General features: G+C 38.5%; 1 protein-coding gene across 23 annotated transcripts in view; it reads left to right on the top strand.

Annotated features, from left to right (window-relative positions):
- The window catches only part of NEB (nebulin), a 215,554-nt gene that overhangs the window by 187,958 nt on the left and 9,800 nt on the right, over positions 1-17,796 (top strand). For 9 of the 23 annotated variants that reach the window (XM_057551785.1, XM_057551787.1, XM_007183059.2 and 6 more), the window contains 15 exons: positions 546-650; positions 2,744-2,848; positions 4,282-4,392; positions 4,804-4,914; positions 5,490-5,603; positions 6,104-6,208; positions 8,220-8,324; positions 8,844-8,948; positions 9,599-9,691; positions 10,755-10,847; positions 12,863-12,955; positions 13,456-13,548; positions 14,545-14,637; positions 16,355-16,447; positions 17,412-17,504. In XM_057551785.1, coding sequence (XP_057407768.1) covers positions 546-650; positions 2,744-2,848; positions 4,282-4,392; positions 4,804-4,914; positions 5,490-5,603; positions 6,104-6,208; positions 8,220-8,324; positions 8,844-8,948; positions 9,599-9,691; positions 10,755-10,847; positions 12,863-12,955; positions 13,456-13,548; positions 14,545-14,637; positions 16,355-16,447; positions 17,412-17,504 — 1,512 coding nt within the window. The remainder of the gene's footprint in view (positions 1-545; positions 651-2,743; positions 2,849-4,281; positions 4,393-4,803; positions 4,915-5,489; positions 5,604-6,103; positions 6,209-8,219; positions 8,325-8,843; positions 8,949-9,598; positions 9,692-10,754; positions 10,848-12,862; positions 12,956-13,455; positions 13,549-14,544; positions 14,638-16,354; positions 16,448-17,411; positions 17,505-17,796) is intronic. The other 14 variants (XM_057551793.1, XM_057551790.1, XM_057551789.1 and 11 more) reach the window with 5 other exon arrangements.

Below are 17,796 nucleotides of genomic sequence, written 5' to 3'. Positions count from 1 at the left end.
AATCATTTGCTCCAGAAACAGCTTGTTTCACCCATTTGCAACTAAATTCCTTCTCTGAGGTCACTTGCATCTCCTTCTCTGCTACTGAGGCACTATATTTATTAGAAAGCTCTCCTGTTCTCTGAGTGCGTTCTTCCAAATTACAACATTAACCTACCAGTTCTCCACTGACTATAACACCTCTCAGAATATAAAAATGCTATTTTGGGACTATTTAAACTTTTTTTCAATTAACCACTCCCTTTCCCCCTTCTAAAAACATAGACTTACCATTTGGAATAGTTTCTTTCACTTTTAACTTTGCATCTTAAAACCTACTTTGAATAAGCCATATAACCTAAGTGTTTACATCCTTGTATTAACTGACAATACTGAATGTGGATCTTCATCCTTTTAAAACATTTTCTTAACCCCCCTATGTAGTGTTTGCTAATTTTAATTTGGTCTTGGTGCTGTTGCTGTGTAAATATCTAATGTAAAGAGGAAAAATAAGAATGCTGAGCAGCTTTGCCATCAATGTGCCTTTTTTGCCACCTTCCCTTCAGTACCAGTACAAGAAGAACTATGAGAAGAGTAAAGGCCACTACCACACAATACCCGACAATCTGGAGCAACTTCATCTAAAAGAGGCCACAGAATTACAGAGTATAGTAAGTTGACCAAGACTGACTTTTTTCCTGCACATTCTCCTACAATGTCAAAATTTTTCATGGATTCCACCCCTACGCCCCAAGGATGGTAGTTATAGTTGTAGTAACCATTGCTTGAGAAAATACCCAAAGATATTAGGGGCTTTGAATTTAGCAACATGTTGAAACAAATGTTTATGTTATGAATGATAACAGTATCAACATATATTGGAGAAATAGTGCATAGACATGCACTATGTGTTATTCAGGTTGCCGACAGGGACTGGTAACATAAAGATTACATCACAGGGGAGACAGACCCCTTAGAAAATGTTACTAAGGATGATAGGGAGCCTTTGGAGCAGAGGAGTGATATGCTCAGGTCACCACTGAAGTAGTCTCTGGGTGTGGAAGAAACTGCAAAATTTCTAAAATAATTAAGATTCTCAGAGGAAAGAACTTAGAGAAGGAGCTTGCTGTCACATGACCTTCTATATCACAAATTCAACACTATTTAGGTCCCCCATTGCGCATTAACCAAGAGGTCTAAATTACTAGAAATGCTCTCCTGTCATCTGTAAAGCAGCCCATGATCCCGGGCCTCTATTTTATTTTATTTTATTTTATTTTTGAAAATGTGTTTATTTTATTTAAAAATACCTACATCATCCCTTTTATTTATTTATTTATTTTTAATTTTTTTTAACATCTTTATTAGAGTATAATGGCTTTACAATGGTGTGTTAGTTTCTGCTTTATAACAAAGTGAATCAGTTATACATATACATATGTCCCCAAATCTCTTCCCTCTTGCAATCTCCCTCCCTCCCACCCTCCCTATCCCACCCCTCCAGGTGGTCACAAATCACCGAGCTGATCTCCCTGTGCTATGTGGCTGTTTCCCACTAGCTATCTATTTTACGTTTGGTAGTGTATACATGTCCATGCCACTGTCTCACTTTGTCCCAGCTTACCTTTCCCCCTCCCCGTATCCTCAAGTCCATTCTCTAGTAGGTCTGCATCTTTATTCCCGTCTTGCCCCTAGGTTCTTCGGACCATTTTTTTTCTTTTCTTTTTCTTTAGATTCCATATATGTGTGTTAGCATACGGTATTTGTTTTTCTCTTTCTGACTTACTTCACTCTGTATGACAGTCTCTAGGTCCATCCACCTCACTACAAATAACTCAGTTTCATTCCTTTTTATGGCTGAGTAATATTCCATTGTATATGTGTGCCACATCTTCTTTATCCATTCATCTGTTGACCAGGCCTCTATTTTAATGTGTTGTCACAAGCAAGAGAGCTGAGATTGGGCTTTGCTATCAAGATGCTGAGTGACACAGGCTTCTGTCTCTCTGTCTTTCAGTGTCTCCTGTGTAGTGGGCGTTGGTGGTATAGTGGTGAGCATAGCTGCCTTCCAATGTCTCCTGTGTAAATTAGGAATATCTATAGGCTCCCCCCATTCCTGATTACATGTGATGAGGATAAGGAGATTGTATTTGTAAAATAGCCTTGGGGGTCTTTTTGAGAATGACAGGTTTGTTAGTAAGTCAGTCAACAACTAGTCAACTGGATTTCATTTTTATACCAATCTATATTGGCAGCACTGAATATGTGACCAGTTATGACCTCAATTGAGTTATTGATATATAATTAAAGCTGTATGCATTATCTATTAAATCAAGACCCCAGGTCCCTCATAAAAGTTCTTATGAAAGAAAAACTGGAGATTTTTATCAGAAATATTGGCTGAGGCTCTGGCTAAAATGTTCACATCTACACACATCAAATCTTGGCCAACCTTATCTATGGGCGGTTTCCCCAGGCACTGTCTTGCCTCAAAGCTTCTCTTAGCTGATTCTTCTGCAGTGATTCCTTTGTCTCCTTGAATTGAACACAAATCCTGGCCATGCCTTGCAGACAGTAATGATGTTCTCCCACCAGGCCAAAACAAAAAGCTACCGGATCTGAATCACAACAGGAAACTGTTTTGAGTGGCAATGAGATACCACTCACTGGACATAATGTATCAATTAAAAATACTATTGCTAAACTGGTGTCTGTCTACAAATTGGCCAGAGAAGACATATCTCATAAAGCTTTTCATAACTAGGTGAAATACAAAGAAAAGTATGAAAAGGAACGAGGAAAGCCCATGTTGGACTTTGAAACACCGACATACATCACTGCCAAAGAGTCTCAGCAGATGCAGAGTGGGGTAAGTCCTGCACAAACCCACCACACAGCAAATATACCATCAAGCTGATGAAAACAAGCTCTACCCACAGAAGTATCCAGCCTGTTGTTATCCCAGAGTTGTGGATGATGGGACTCTTTAAAACGTGATGACTAAAATCTTTTCCATCTCACAAATCCTGTGGCTCCATTATAAAAAGAAATGATCTGAATAGTAAACATTTACCATATATGTTTTATTTCAACTATCCTTTTCATAGAATTAGAACATAGAAAACTGTTCCTAACGCTGAAACAAATTATTTTGAACATAACATAAATTTTTCTTTGAATGAAAAGTTCTCTCTGTGCAGACCTACTGTTGGCTTTGAATTGCTCTTCTCTTAATAGGAAGCCTCCAGTCCCAAAAAGGAAGACTTTTTTCTTTTAATCAGGATTTTTATCAAAATATCAAGTCAACATGACATATTTCCTATTTTAGAAATGTAAGCAGAGGCATCTAAAATAATTCTTTTAATTTTTAAGCAATAGTAGAGAAGAATGAATCTTATTTTGAATCTTAGAAAGTCTGTTTTCATTGGGAAACAGGCTTATTTTGGATTTCTTTTTGCCTCCCCTCCATGGGTATATCTCCAACCATAAAGATAAATGGTTTTTAATAAGAGTAACATTTTGGGGAGCTTCCTGGTGTGTAGAATGCCAAATAATGAAAAATTTTGAAGGATTTCAAACAATTGCTGAATCTGGGTAAAGCAGCTATGGGAGTTCCTTGTACTATTCTTGATACTTGTCTATAAATGTAAAATTCTGTCAAAATTAAAAATGACAAAAATCAAGTTCCAACATCTATTCCAAGCCTCCCAGTAAGACAGCCTCATCCAGGGATTGGAGACGAGACGGGGGAGGTCGTGGCCCTTCCTCTCAACAGTGAGCAAAGCCTGAGAACTTGTCTGTGCTACATTATTCACCTTATCTGTTCAGTGACTTAAAATAATAGTCATGATTATGAAAAAGGCCAAATTTGCATTTGGTGCCCTCAGGTTCCCCTTCCTCTGGGGTACTTTTGTTTTTTTTCCCCCTTGAGTCACTTCTAATTCAGAAGGAAAATCTTTTGTTGCCTTCAGAAAAATGTCATCAGGAGAGATGACAGTGGATTGAGAGTCTTGGTGGTACATCCATCCTTCCACTCTCAGAGGGCCAGCCCCCATCACAGAGGCGGACAGATGAATGAGAGGCCACCAAAGTTTCTCAGCCTCTGAGTTTCCTTGGGCCATTTGCTCTACACAGAGTATTTCCAGAACAATCAGGCATGTTTCAAATGTGTGACCATTAGCAGAACTAAGATCAAGTTAAGAGGCCATACACAGAAGGAAAATGTAATTATTTTCTTCCTAGGATTGAGAAAGAAATTGTAATAAACATTCTTAACTTGTCTTTCCTTCCTACTCACTTTAGAAAGAATATAAGAAAGATTATGAAGAGTCCATTAAAGGCAGAAACCTGATTGGCCTGGAGGTCACGCCAGCTTTGTTACATGTCAAATATGCAACCAAAATAGCCAGCGAGGTAGTGCCTATTTGGTCTTTTCTTTCCCTCCTGATCCAAATAATTGCACTAATGACACTCATCAACATGTTCCTTCTACCATTTTCACTACCACCTAACTTTTCAGGTTTCAAGTTGGGTTCACATGTGTTTGGTACTACCCCCTAATCTATTACCCATGTTAATTCTTCTAATTTTTTAATTGAATACCTAATAAAATGTGCTTACCTCAGAATTCTATTAATTTCTAGTTTCTTATTTGATATTGAATAGTAACTGATGAAGCTTATACCCTGCCTTTATTCATATCTTTATTTACTAAACTGTAACTCTTTAAAATTAGAAGGATTTTTTGTTTTGTTTTGGCTCTTCACCAAAGAGGAATAATCCAGGCTTTCTTGTCCGCATTGTTGCTTGTATTTTGTGCCATAGAAAGAGTACAAGAAAGATCTAGAGGAAAGCATCCGTGGGAAGGGTCTCAGTGAAATGGAAGATACGCCCGACATGCTAAGAGCAAAGAATGCCACTCAGATCCTCAATGAGGTGGGCACACAGCCAACTGCATGCACAGAATCAACCCAGCATCTTCTTCTTAACCAAGTTGCATAAAAAAACCAGAGAGCAATAAAAAGAGAGTTTTTGAATTTCAGATTCCATATTCAACATTATTATTAACCATTAAATAAAATATCTCGATTTTGGATGTGTTGATATTATAACAGTCTGTTTCTGTAGTGGCTATTGTAACCTGTTATTTATCTAATATTATTTGATTTAACCTTGATACATTTGTTGTGCCCATTTAAATAAAGGCACCACACTGGAGTGGTGGGCACCTAAGTATAATCCTTTACATACCAAACCAGATTTAAAATGTGCTTTTATACTTTAATTTTCTAAGTAGAGAATGCTAAAAAGCATTCCAAAGGAGGCCTGGCATGAGTAGACGTTTCCTAAAGTGGTCTGCTGTTGTCACCACTCCATCCTGCCACAGGGAAAGGTGAAGGTGACATCAGCAATTGAGGTGGCATGTTATGTGGATCTGTATTCACTCTGCACATTTATTACCTAGTCATGAGTTAAGTAACTTTTTTTTTTTTTTTTTAATGCTACTATAGAAAGAATATAAGAGAGACCTGGAGCTGGAAGTCAAAGGAAGAGGCCTGAATGCCATGGCCAATGAAACTCCCGACTTCCTCAGAGCCAGGAATGCTACAGATATTGCCAGTCAGGTCAGTGTTACTGTTCCATGTCAGTCTTTCAACAAAAAAAGTAGCTGTGATTACAAGGACACAGTGTTGTCCTTCTGTTGTCTTACTTGTTGATCAGTTACAGTTAAACACATATAGTGGCATCCCTAAATATCCACATGGTGGAATACATTCTGTTGAAAGGATCAGGGGCCCTTTGCCAGGGCTGCTTTCATCTGTCCTTCTCCTAGCTCTTCTGTAAACAATTGATGCCTTACTATCTGTTGATTATCTCTCTCCTTCTGCTTTCCCATACCCTACCCAACACCACCCTGCCCTGCCCCCAACTAGATAGTTAGCCTTTCAACAGCTAGGACTCAACCTTTCTTTCTGAATCTCACTCTTTAACACAATAGGGAAAAAATGTTGGCTAGCAAATGAATGAATCCTTCTGGATAAATATTAATCACTTCTTAGTCAAACTAAGCCAACAAATGTGCACATTGTAAACATTTACCCAACTATTGGATATCCTTTTGCAGATTAAGTATAAGCAATCAGCAGAAATGGAAAAAGCCAATTTTACTTCTGTGGTTGATACTCCGGAGATCATTCATGCCCAACAAGTCAAGAACCTTTCAAGCCAGGTAAGGACATTCATCAGAATATCACTTATTGACCCCAATCATGAAGAACAAGTCTTTCCATTAATACCAAAGAAGATTCTTTCAAATCACAATTTTTCCCAGTGAAAAAGAAGGGGTTCGTCTATGACGCAAGTTTGAGTTAGAGTTGAGATTTCTGTATCAGAATTTAAATAAAGGAGGGAATTTTAAGGTACTGAAGAACTCTTATATGGTACCACCCATAATTTTTTAAAATTTATTTTTCCAGTTTTATTGAGATAAAATTGACATATATGACTGTATAAGTTTAAAGTGTACAGTGTAATGGTTTGGCTTATATTTATTGTGAAATGATTGCTTCCATAAGTTTAGATAGCATCCGTCATCTCATAGAGATACAGTAAAAAGAGAAAGCAAAACAAAAAAAAAATTTTTCCCTGTGATGTGAACTCTCAGGATTTACTCTCTTAACACCTTTCACATGTAACATCGAGCTGTGTTAGAGCTGTGTTCACTGTACTCGTCGTCGTGTTGTACATGGCATCTCTAGTACTTATTTATCTTATGACTGGAAGTTTGTCACTTTTGACCACCTTTCTCCAGTTCCACCTCACCCTCATCTCCCGCCTCTGGTAACCACAAATCTGATCACCTTTTCTATGCATTTGTTTTGATTTTAGATTCCACAAATATGTGAGATCATACAGTATTTGTCTTTCTCTGTCTGACTTATCTCACTTAATGTAGTGGCCTCAAGGTCCACCCATGTTGTCGCAAATGGCAGGATTTTCTCAGTTTTTATTCCATTGTACATATATACCACAACTTTTTTTATCCATCATCTGATAGATGCTTAGGTTGTTTCCATGTCTTGGCTATTGTAAATAATGCTGCTATGAACATGAAAGTTAAGGGTATCTTTTCAAGTTAGTGTTTTCAAATCCTTTGGATATATTCCTAGAAGTGGAATTTCTGGATCATATGGTAGTTCTGTTTTTAATTTTTTGTGGATCCTCTATACTGTTTTTCATAGTGTCAAAACCAGTTTACAATCCCACCAACAGTGCACTATTCTCCACATCCTCACCGGCATTTGTTACCTCTTGTCTTTTCGATGATAGCCATTCTGACAGGCATGAGTTACCACCCGTAATTAAAGAATCAGTCTCATAATGTGGATGTAAAATTTGTGTGCAAATCTGGAAGAAACAAAGTAGACTGCCCACATTTGGATTATCAATTTTTTTTAACAAGATTGAGATTATGTCATCAACACTAACCACACAATCTAACCCTGATTCCTCTTATGATGGGTAACTCTCCATCTTCCTACAAATAGAGAGATAAAGAAAAGTAAGATGTCCTTCATACACCAGGATATACCCCCATTTGTTTTAATCTTCACTGCTGATCAGGAATCTGCAATTTACTTGAGTAGCCCCAAATTAGAATTTTTGCTTGTCTCCTAATCAGTGAGTTCTAAAGCAGTAGCTGCCTGACCTGACTATACTTCGTAAACACCTGGGAATGTAGATTTCCTGGTCCCACCCTGGGAGCTCTGGCCAGGAGCCTGGACCACACCTGCTCACAGCTCAGTGAAAATATCCTCATCACCAACCAAGGACTGGCATTCAGGAGGCCTTGCTGATGGCTCTTAACCCTCCTGCTTTTCTCCACCTGCCTGTTGAATAGTCTGGCTCCATCCAGTTCACTGTAGACATCCCCAAGTCCCTGCCAGGAACCTCAGGGGCTGTCACCCTCCTTCGTGTGGACCAGTCCACAGGGGCCTCCCTCTGCCAGCTTTGCCATGGCAATAGGTCCTATTAATGGCCTGGGCTCAGTTCTCCTAGAAAGAAAAGGCGTGGCACTCACTGACCCAGAGGGCTCTGTTTTATAACTCCCTAACATCCTTAAATAGTCAAAAAAAATATAAAGGACTTCCCCTCTGCTGAGCAGGAAGGGCTATTTTAGGTCCCATTGGCCCATATCCCTGTGTTATCCCCTATCCTTATTTCTTGGAATCTATTTCCAGAAAAAGTACAAGGAAGATGCAGAGAAGTGCATGTCATGTTATGAGACCGTTTTGGACACCCCAGAGATGCAGAGGATCCGGGAGAACCAAAAGAACTTCAGCCTTGTGAGTTGTTATTGAATCTAAGACACAGCTCACTGGTACCTGGGATGAGGTGGGGCCAGAAGGATGCCTCTGGGCACACATGCTTGCATATCTACCTGCAGCAGCCCTCCACACCACCCCCCCCACCCGGGAGCTGTGTGCGCCTGTCTCCTCTGGGCTCACCTTATATCTCAATCCCGACTCATAGCATGAAAGACCCATCTCTCACTTTGTTGGTGGTTTCCTGTCACTGAATATGAACTATCACCATCTTCCATTGGTGGTGACATCTTTTTCAAAATTAATTCTAGGCAAGAGATATATATATATATTTTAAAAAAAACTAGTTTTAGGGCTTTAAAAATTTAGTTTCTTCACAAAATTCTTATTAAAGAAATTCCCTTTGGCTATCTGACTATGATTATTGTAGCGTAGAAATTGTTTTAAAAATATAAGGTTTTAACTTCCTTTATACAATATCGGACAATACGATGTATAAAATGTCGAACTCTTACCAAGATGTTTGCTCTTTTTTCATAGCTTCAATACCAGTGTGACCTTAAAAACAATAAAGGAAAAATTACAGTTGTTCAAGACACGCCAGAAATACTGCGTGTTAAAGAAAATCAAAAGAATTTCAGCTCGGTATATTTACTATTTATTTTCCATTTAATGCTAACCTAATAATATCAGTCTCCTCTTTAAAAATATACTAGCCGTAGGTTGATTCAGACAATTAACATCTAACCTCCTCAGTTAATGCTAGCAGTTATTTGTTAAAATTCCGCATACTTTGCTCTAAAATCATCACCCCAGAGACCCTTTGAAATAACAACTTAAATCTGCTAACAAAGGAGCTTTTCTTTCTTTTTAACTTTTTAAAATCCCAGATCAGTAACATGTGTTGTCTTGCTCCAGAAGACGGATTTCTTTCTGACACTGTGATTTATTATCCTTTCCCAAAATAACTGACTGACTTTGTATTTCTTTAATGGATTTTGTGTTTCACATGGGAGGGTTTTTTAATCGACATTTTCTGGTTTTTCTCATCACGTATTAATACAGTATGATAATCTTAAAAGAAACCTCAAGATCTGGCAATTGAGACGTGTGCTGTATGCATGGTTTGAGTTATTGACGCTGATGCAGAAGACAGACCAGATACTCCAGCACTTGCCTAAGAACATTCTCTAGTGGCTTCTGTTTTCACAGAAGCCAAGTTTCCTAGTCTTTCTTCAGGAATTGCTGGGTTTTCCTTTCTTCTGTGTAACACTGTCCCGATTCTGAATGCCCAGGTTTTATATAAAGAAGATGTCTCACCAGGAACGGCGATTGGAAAGACACCTGAGATGATGAGAGTGAAGCAAACCCAGGACCATATTAGCTCGGTAAAGACAGCCACTGGGGACTCACTTTCAAAATTTTCTGCTCGCCTTTGACGATTTACACTGATGTCTGAGCTGCACTCATGACTTTTGTCACCAGAAGCAGCTTAAGTTGCTAAAATAAGGGTCATCTCATAATGCAGTGCCGAGGCAGTTTTCATGAGGGCTGGTTAGATATAAAAAATGGAGAGGCCTGTGTCAAAGCAAACCAGAGCTGGACAGTAGTTTAAGCAGTTAAAACAACAACAACAAAAAAGATTTTTATTCAGGACAATTGCGATATAGGGGAAAAGAGATCTCAGTATAGAGCTGAGCTCGATTCTGAATACAACAAGGGAAAGGAGGGACTTATGGGGGCGGGGATGGATGGACAGGGATGGGGGGATGGGGAGGGTGGGGTGTGGGGAAAGGATCAGTGGATGGAAAATTACTCAGAAGAAACATCGGGGGTAAATGGGGGATTCTGCCTAAACCGACCTACCAGGATTTTTGCTGGAGGCAGGTCAAGGTGATCAGACTTCTCCTGGGGGACTGGGTGGGGAGGGCATTAAGGAATTTGATCAGATATCAAGGATGATGAGACATCCAGGGTGGGGGATTTTGGCTAAACTGACTTAGCAGGATTCTGGCTAAAATTGGGAGGTGCAGAGATGGTCTCGGGAAGTCTGAAGGTCAAGGCCTAGTTAGGAAGAAGGTTCTGAGGAGCCTGACTCAAGTTTGGTCAAGAAGAGACTGCTTGTCACCTGTAAGAAAGTAGCAGTTGTGAGAGTCAGAGAATGGCTCTTCCTGGGTGTGTATATGTGAGTGTGTCCATCCTGGGCCAACGAACTGTGGCTGTAAGACATGGGAGACCCCAGGGAAGAGAAGGGGCTTCAGTCTGAGTGTGGACCCCAGCCCCAAAGAGACCAGAGAGAGCCCAAATGTCCGTGTCCTTGGCACGGACCCAGTATCAGCATGTGGCCCCCTTCCCCCTAAGTATAGGTTTTGTGCTGTTTAAACTGCGACTTCGCATATCGCGGGGCTACTAATCAAATGCATGCACACGTTCCCACTTTTACACCTGCAGGTGAAGTATAAGGAGGCGGTTGGACAAGGAACCCCCATCCCAGACCTGCCTGAAGTGAAGCGCGTCAAGGAGACACAGAAGCACATCAGCTCGGTAACGCGCCCCCGGCCCCTCCCCCATGCTCAGCCCTCCCCCCGCCGGCTGGCTTGTCTCACCCCGTCTCCCTTCTGCTGGGCTTCCTAAGGCCGGGGATGGCGCGAACCCTCCCTGCCCTGTGAGGGGCAGTGCGGTTTGCAAAAGCAGATGAGGAAGCTCTGTCTTTACGTAATCAAGGAGCACAAGGCACTAGGCTTCGTGATTGCTCATCATACCTGCAGTTTCTCAAGTAAAATGTGCCGACTGTAGCAATAAGTTTATTGGGATGATCTCAAGGTAGTTAACCAAAAGCATATACATATAAACATAAAAGTAATAGAAAAGAAATATGTCTACACGCATAGATGTATATACCTCAGGGCATTCTCCACGGTCCGGAAGACCCTAGGCAGCCCAGCAATGTCTCCGCAGCCACCTCCCCTCCCTTGCCCTGTATCCTCTGCTCTCTCCTTGTAAATACAGCGCGTGTTGAAGGCGCTGGCTGTCATCTACCCACAAGGGTATATTATATCTTAACCCTGTTCTCTAACAGAAATCGCAGGCACCTGTGCGCTGTGTGTGTTTTGGCGGAGGTGGGATTCTCCCACACCTGAAATATCAGGTTTAGCACACATTTCTCCCGACCTTCTGTCCTGCTAGCCCCGTCTCCGCCCACCCCCCCCCCCCGTCCCCCCTCCCCCAGCGCGCACACGCGCCGCCCTTCCATCCAGAAGCAGTTTCTAAGCAATTGCTGGCTACTAGCAAAAGATTGTGTGAAGTTTGGGAAATAGTTTATGGCGAATAAAAGGTGAGGATCTTGGTTTCAGAGTTCCGCCTGGCCCCTGGAGGCCTGAACTCTCATTTAATTTCCATGAGAAGACAGTTGCTGTTTCTCTTGCTAGTCGTTTGTATTATTTAGACCTCATTCCCTTCGCATTCCCTGCTTATACTCTGGCTCCCAGTGGTACAGACTGCATTTAGAATTACATGTCCACTAATCCAGGAAAACCAGCCCGCATCTCCTTTGCTGCTTCTGATTGCAACTTCTTGCCTTTCTCTGATTTTGTTTTGTTCTGTGGTCCACGATCTGTTCCGTTGCCTTGCCCAGTAAAGAAATACAACTTTGTACCAAGATGGTAGATATTTAAAGATCCCAAAAGGTTTCCTAGCAAAGAAAAGATATCAACACTAGTTTGTCAGTGATTTTAGGAATTAATCTGTGACACAAACCCCTAGGATGTCTGTGTTGCTCCCCAGCCTGTGCTCTAGTGCAGCATAGAATCCATCCATTTAAAAAGAATTCATCCCTTCCTTTAGGCTGAAAATTCTTAACATTGGGAGGGAGGGAGGAATGGAAGAAGCTAAGAGGCTCTGGAAGGTCCTTACTTGTTTCATTAACATTTACAGTCCTTTGACACTACCCAGAGCAAATAGGGACTTTTCCCTGTTCAAAAACACTAACTGGCAAGATCCAGCAATCATCAGTAAAAATTTCAGAGAAAAATGCTCTTCCTGGAAAAATAAACTGTTTAAGTCTCCTTGCATTAAGGGTACCTGCAGACTAAAGGCCAGCTAGGAATTTTCAGAAGAAAATACAAAACAAACAGAAAATTCTCAACAACTGTGAAGGAATAGAGGATCACATGATTAGAAAAATCTAAGCCAAGCCACCTATTTATTGAAGTACAAATCTATTGTGGACCCACTATATTCAAGGGACTAATACTAGATGTTATGAAATGGTTAGACTTTTTTCATTGTTAAATTCATTAGCACTATTTAATGCATTTTAGGAATGTACTAAATGTTGACTACAGAAAATGCATAATTTAGTACAGTCTTCAAGGTAGTAAAATTACTACTTTTGAAGAGAGAACATAGATATTTGTGGCATTTCCTTCCTTATTCCCTGAGTGTCATGTTTGAAGGCTAGATTGCTTTTATGAGTTTCCAACAAATAGCCCGCATATAGCTGTAATCCAAAGGATTCGTGGTCATTTTACTTTTTAAGATGTTCTAATTATCTTCTACAGGTTTTGTACAAAGAAAACTTGGGAACAGGCATTCCAACCCCTGTCACTCCAGAGATTGAGAGAGTCAAACGCAATCAAGAGAACTTTAGCTCGGTATTTACAAATATATCAAATAAGATACTTGATTTCCCATTAAAAAATTACCGGAATAACCCATCATCCTTTTTTAAAAAGCAACATCTTAACACCAATTTTGTGTGTGTCCGTGTGTGTATGTGTGTTCCACCTGACCAAGACCATCTGGACTTACACAAAATGACTCAATTTCCTGATGGTATTTTAACACTTTTGGCGACTGACAAGTGTGAGCACTTAGGTCTGAAATACTGTAAATAGAATTAACATAAGATTCGTCATCATTCTACTCATATGCTATAACTCAACGCTTTCTGTGGTAACTTTTCATGCCCAGAATTAGCATTGTAGAGTTTATCCTTAAAATGTGAAGTAAAAAATAAAAGCATTATCCTTACTAAAATATTACTCACTAAAAAATTCCCTCCTCACACCCACCCCCTGCCCCCCATCTTCTCTCTTCCCTAATCTTTGTGCTTGTTTTGAATGTCTTTTGGGTACTTTCTTGTATCTCACAGGTTTTGTACAAAGAAAATCTGGGGAAAGGAACCCCAACCCCTGTCACTCCAGAGATGGAGAGAGTCAAACGCAATCAAGAGAACTTTAGCTCGGTATTTCTTAGGGGCCAAAAAATTAAATCCCTTAATTTTTATTTAAAATAATATTTTTAACACATTACCAATATATAATTTTCTTCCTGTAAAAATACTAAATTCATATAATGAAAATAATGATACCAAATATTACCTCAGTTTTCAACCCAAATCTGATTTAGTATTTATTTTAGTTCTGCTGTGAAATTTTAACTATGTTTTTCCTAAAACGTAGCTATTGATCATGTTCCTTAAAAACCTGTAATACTTAGTGTTTCCTTCCTCAAATTCCCCTTGAATAACAGTAGGTGTTTCTAACTGGTGTGGCACAAGTCAAAAGTAAAATCTAACATGCCTCCGAAAGGATAATGATAGCTAGAATTTTATTTGTATTTATTGTGACTCTGTTTGATGTATTTTGTGTTTGCAACTCTTCTTAAAAGAATGTGATTCTTGAACATTTTCATTCCAAAGACAACATAGCAATTCACAGTAACTCAGAAATACAGCTTTACTTGGCTCAGCTATTTTTGGTATATCACAAGAGAGATAAATGAGCTTTCCTTGGAATAGTTTCAGGATCATTGAAAGCTAATATTTATTTAGCTTTTAATACTTATTTATTTTATTCCCCCAACCCCCCCCCCCCCTTTTTTTGGTTCCCTAATTTAGAGTTACCAACAACTCATGAGGCATGTAAATTTCAGTTAACTTGAGTAGTCTCTGATAAGGCCTAGTCCTTGTCTTTGAGAGAAGACCTATAGAAGTGACTGACTCCTCCTGCAGCCTGGCAGCTCTGTTGCTATTAATGCCTCTTATAGACAGACCTCATACTGGGTGTGATGAAACGGCCAAAGGTGATCTGTACTTGTTCTAGTTCTTAAAGTTATTTAGGCCAATTTTATGTCATTATGAAAACAAACAAGCAAAAATACTTTTAGAACCTATTTTAAAAGCTAAGTCTTCCTAAACAATGGGTCCAGGCTGATTTGATTGTTGATTTTGTGCACACAGATTCTGTACAAAGAGAACTTGAGCAAGGGGACTCCTCTCCCTGTCACTCCCGAGATGGAGCGGGTCAAGCACAACCAGGAGAACTTTAGCTCGGTATTTGGGAGAAAGCTCTTTTAACTCGTATTAAAAAAAATGATAATACCTTTCTATAAAACAGAACTTCTGTTAGTCCCTTTAAAATAATCAGTTTAACACATTTTTCTTAAAAAAAAAAATCTCATCAACTAAATTTTTCTGTTTTCCAGATCTTTTACTCACCATTTGATTCTAACATTTTATACTTCCTATAATAGTCCCTTAAAACTTTTCATTGATTCCTTTCCTTCCCTTTTCATGTTTTATGGGACTTTTGAAGTTAATTGATGTCCAAAATCCCCAAACACTATAGCTTTATTTACTTGGGACTATTTTTATTTGAAGTAGCTGCGTTAGCATTGAAAGAAAAGACACAGGACTTGAGGCCATGTGTAGAAATAGTGGCCCTTGCTGGGGACAAGGTTTAGCTTAACATAGATCCTATCTGGATAAACAGAGCACAAAGAAAGAAAATCACTCAGTATTGGAACCCAAAGCAATCTTATCTTGATACTTGTTCTAAACAAGCCATTCCATGAATAGAAATCCAGATCTTCTGATCTTTTAAAAAATATACAAATTAGATCGTGAGTCTATATTTAATGTTATTTTCTCTTTTATTAATATTTTTGTTGCTAAAAAACTCTATACTACTCAATAGTCTGTGAAACTTTTATATAAGGAACTTAGATTTACTTATGCCTGAGATGGAGAATCAAATGTCATTAGGAAAATTTAGCTGGATTTTTTTTTGGGGGCTGGGGGGTAGGTGGGGCAAGTTTTGCTCCAAAATGTTTTTTAATTGTCCATTTAAATATTTTCTGAAAGTTTGATTCTTTCACACAATTAAGTAACTTTCTTTGGTCCCACTGTCTTTTTGTTTTGTTTTGTTTTTCTTTGTTTTTAATTACTATTCACTAACAACCTTTTGATTTTATTAAATTTTCGGTATAAATTAATATTATTTTTGGAATGTTATATTCACTGTTTTCCCTATAGGCTTATATTATTATTATTATTCCTTCTTTTGGAAAGGTTTACATTAATTTTCAAAACTATTTAAAAATCATTTTCTTCTGTATTAGAGTAAGTATATTATTGTTCATATCTATTTGAGATATTAATGATCCTGATGATCCTGGACAATTTCTTTCTTTTAAGTAACCATTTGTGTTAATTTTTACATAGGTTGCATTTAGGCAATTTTTATCCACTGGTGCATAGAGCCTTTAAGATTCTATGGAAGATAAACAGTGCTATGTATTTAGACTTGACCACCTCTATAACTTGAATTTACCCAACAAAGACCAATTTCCTATATTGCATAGATTTGACCTAGGGTTTAAAATATCTGTTATTCTGTAAAACAGATGTTCTGTGTAGGGAAAATAAATATTTGCCCATCTAATTAAAAAATAACCTTTCTATTGTACACTAAGCATTTTAGTAATTTTATGAAATTAATTTGATTTCTTTTTCTTAATTCCTAACACAGAAAACCAACATTTAATATATGAGTTAGCTTAAAAGTTGAACATCAAATACACTGGCACTTTAGCCAAGGAAATATGGAGCATGTTTTCATCCAGATCTGTGCTTGAAAAAACAGATTGACTTGGTGAATTTGTCTTTCCTGTTTGACATCTGTGTTTCATAGTACGTTCCTTACACGATAGATGAAAGGGCTGTTTTTGACTGCTCTTGTTTTTTCTGGATGCTTTCTTGTATCGTACAGGTGTTGTATAAAGAAAACATCGGGAAAGGGATTCCAGTTCCCATCACTCCAGAGATGGAGAGGGTCAAACACAATCAAGAAAACTTTAGTTCGGTATTTAAAAAGCAAACAAACAAAGACCCTTTAACTAATTTTAAACCATTTTTTAAAAAGATTAATGGCTATATTTTAAAACCTAATCAACTTATCCCAGTGAAAACTTTGACATGTCTTGTGTCTTGTTTGCAACTTAATGCTGCCATTTCCCATGAATCAGTTTCCCCATTTTGGTTAAACATTAACATCACTTAAAAAATGTTCAATATGATATTCCAACCTTTAAAAACATAGCATTCCCAGTCTCTAGGCACCCACTTATCCTGCTTTGGCAACTTTCATTTGAACGTAAAGCTTACAAAAATTTATTCTGCAAATAAATTTAAACTGTTGGCTTCATTTCCTATTCTAACTTTTCTTGGTCTCTACTGGTATTTGTATAGATATTTTCAGGGTTTTTTTTTTTTTTAGCATTTTGTCACTGTTCTCCATTTAAATATAATTAATTCTTCCCAATATGTTCACCTAAACTAAAAATTAAATACCTTGACTTCTTTTGAAAATCAGCAAAAGAAGATGTGTGTATGCATCTTCATATATGCAATGTTTATAAAACCTAAATATCCTTATGTTGTTTATTAATAACATTTCCAAATCAAAATCTCTTCCTTGGTTCTCCTGCTGTCTCTGCCCTTTCTTTTTTTCCCCAACCTCACAACAAGCTGGGGGGCGCAACTCATCGTTCCCTTCCATGGTGCTCTCCTTTGCTCAGTGATGCAGAGACTAGTTCAACAAAACAGTAAAATTCTCCTTTCAAATTTCTTAGTCTCCCTGCTCCTTCCTGCATTCCCTTGCTTTTAAGGATGTGTTTAGGCTCCTACAGGTTGGATCTAGAAGCTTCTGGTATTTCCCTTCCTCTAACTTGTTCTCTTCCTCTTTGTCCTTCTACTCCCAACTGCTCTGCAAGAAGGGGAGAGTGGTTGATTGCTCTTTTTGTTCTGGATGCTTTCCTTTCACACAGGTGCTATACAAAGAAAACCTGGGCACAGGGATCCCAATCTCCATCACTCCAGAGATGCAGAGAGTCAAACTCAATCAAAAGAACCTTAGCTCGGTATTTTGGAAAGAAAGGGAAAATAGATGCCATTTAACCTCATAATTAAATTGATTCTTAACATTTATTCTTCTTTTAAATCCACTTCCCTTCCTTTGCTTCTAACATACCTCACTTAGCAAAAGGAGATACTTTCACATTTCTGTGGTACTACTATGGATTCTTTTTTTTTTTTTTTTCAAGTTAATTCTGATTTCTGTTCCATCTGGCATTTAAAAAAATATTTTTTGAAACCTTTTTTCTTTTAGTTTGCTTGGATAACAACACAACCAAGTTCTAACCATCTCAAATC

The sequence above is a fragment of the Balaenoptera acutorostrata genome, chromosome 8 (genome assembly GCF_949987535.1).
Source record: "Balaenoptera acutorostrata chromosome 8, mBalAcu1.1, whole genome shotgun sequence".
NCBI lineage: Eukaryota > Metazoa > Chordata > Mammalia > Artiodactyla > Balaenopteridae > Balaenoptera > Balaenoptera acutorostrata.
This window is presented reverse-complemented; position numbering and strand designations above follow the sequence as displayed.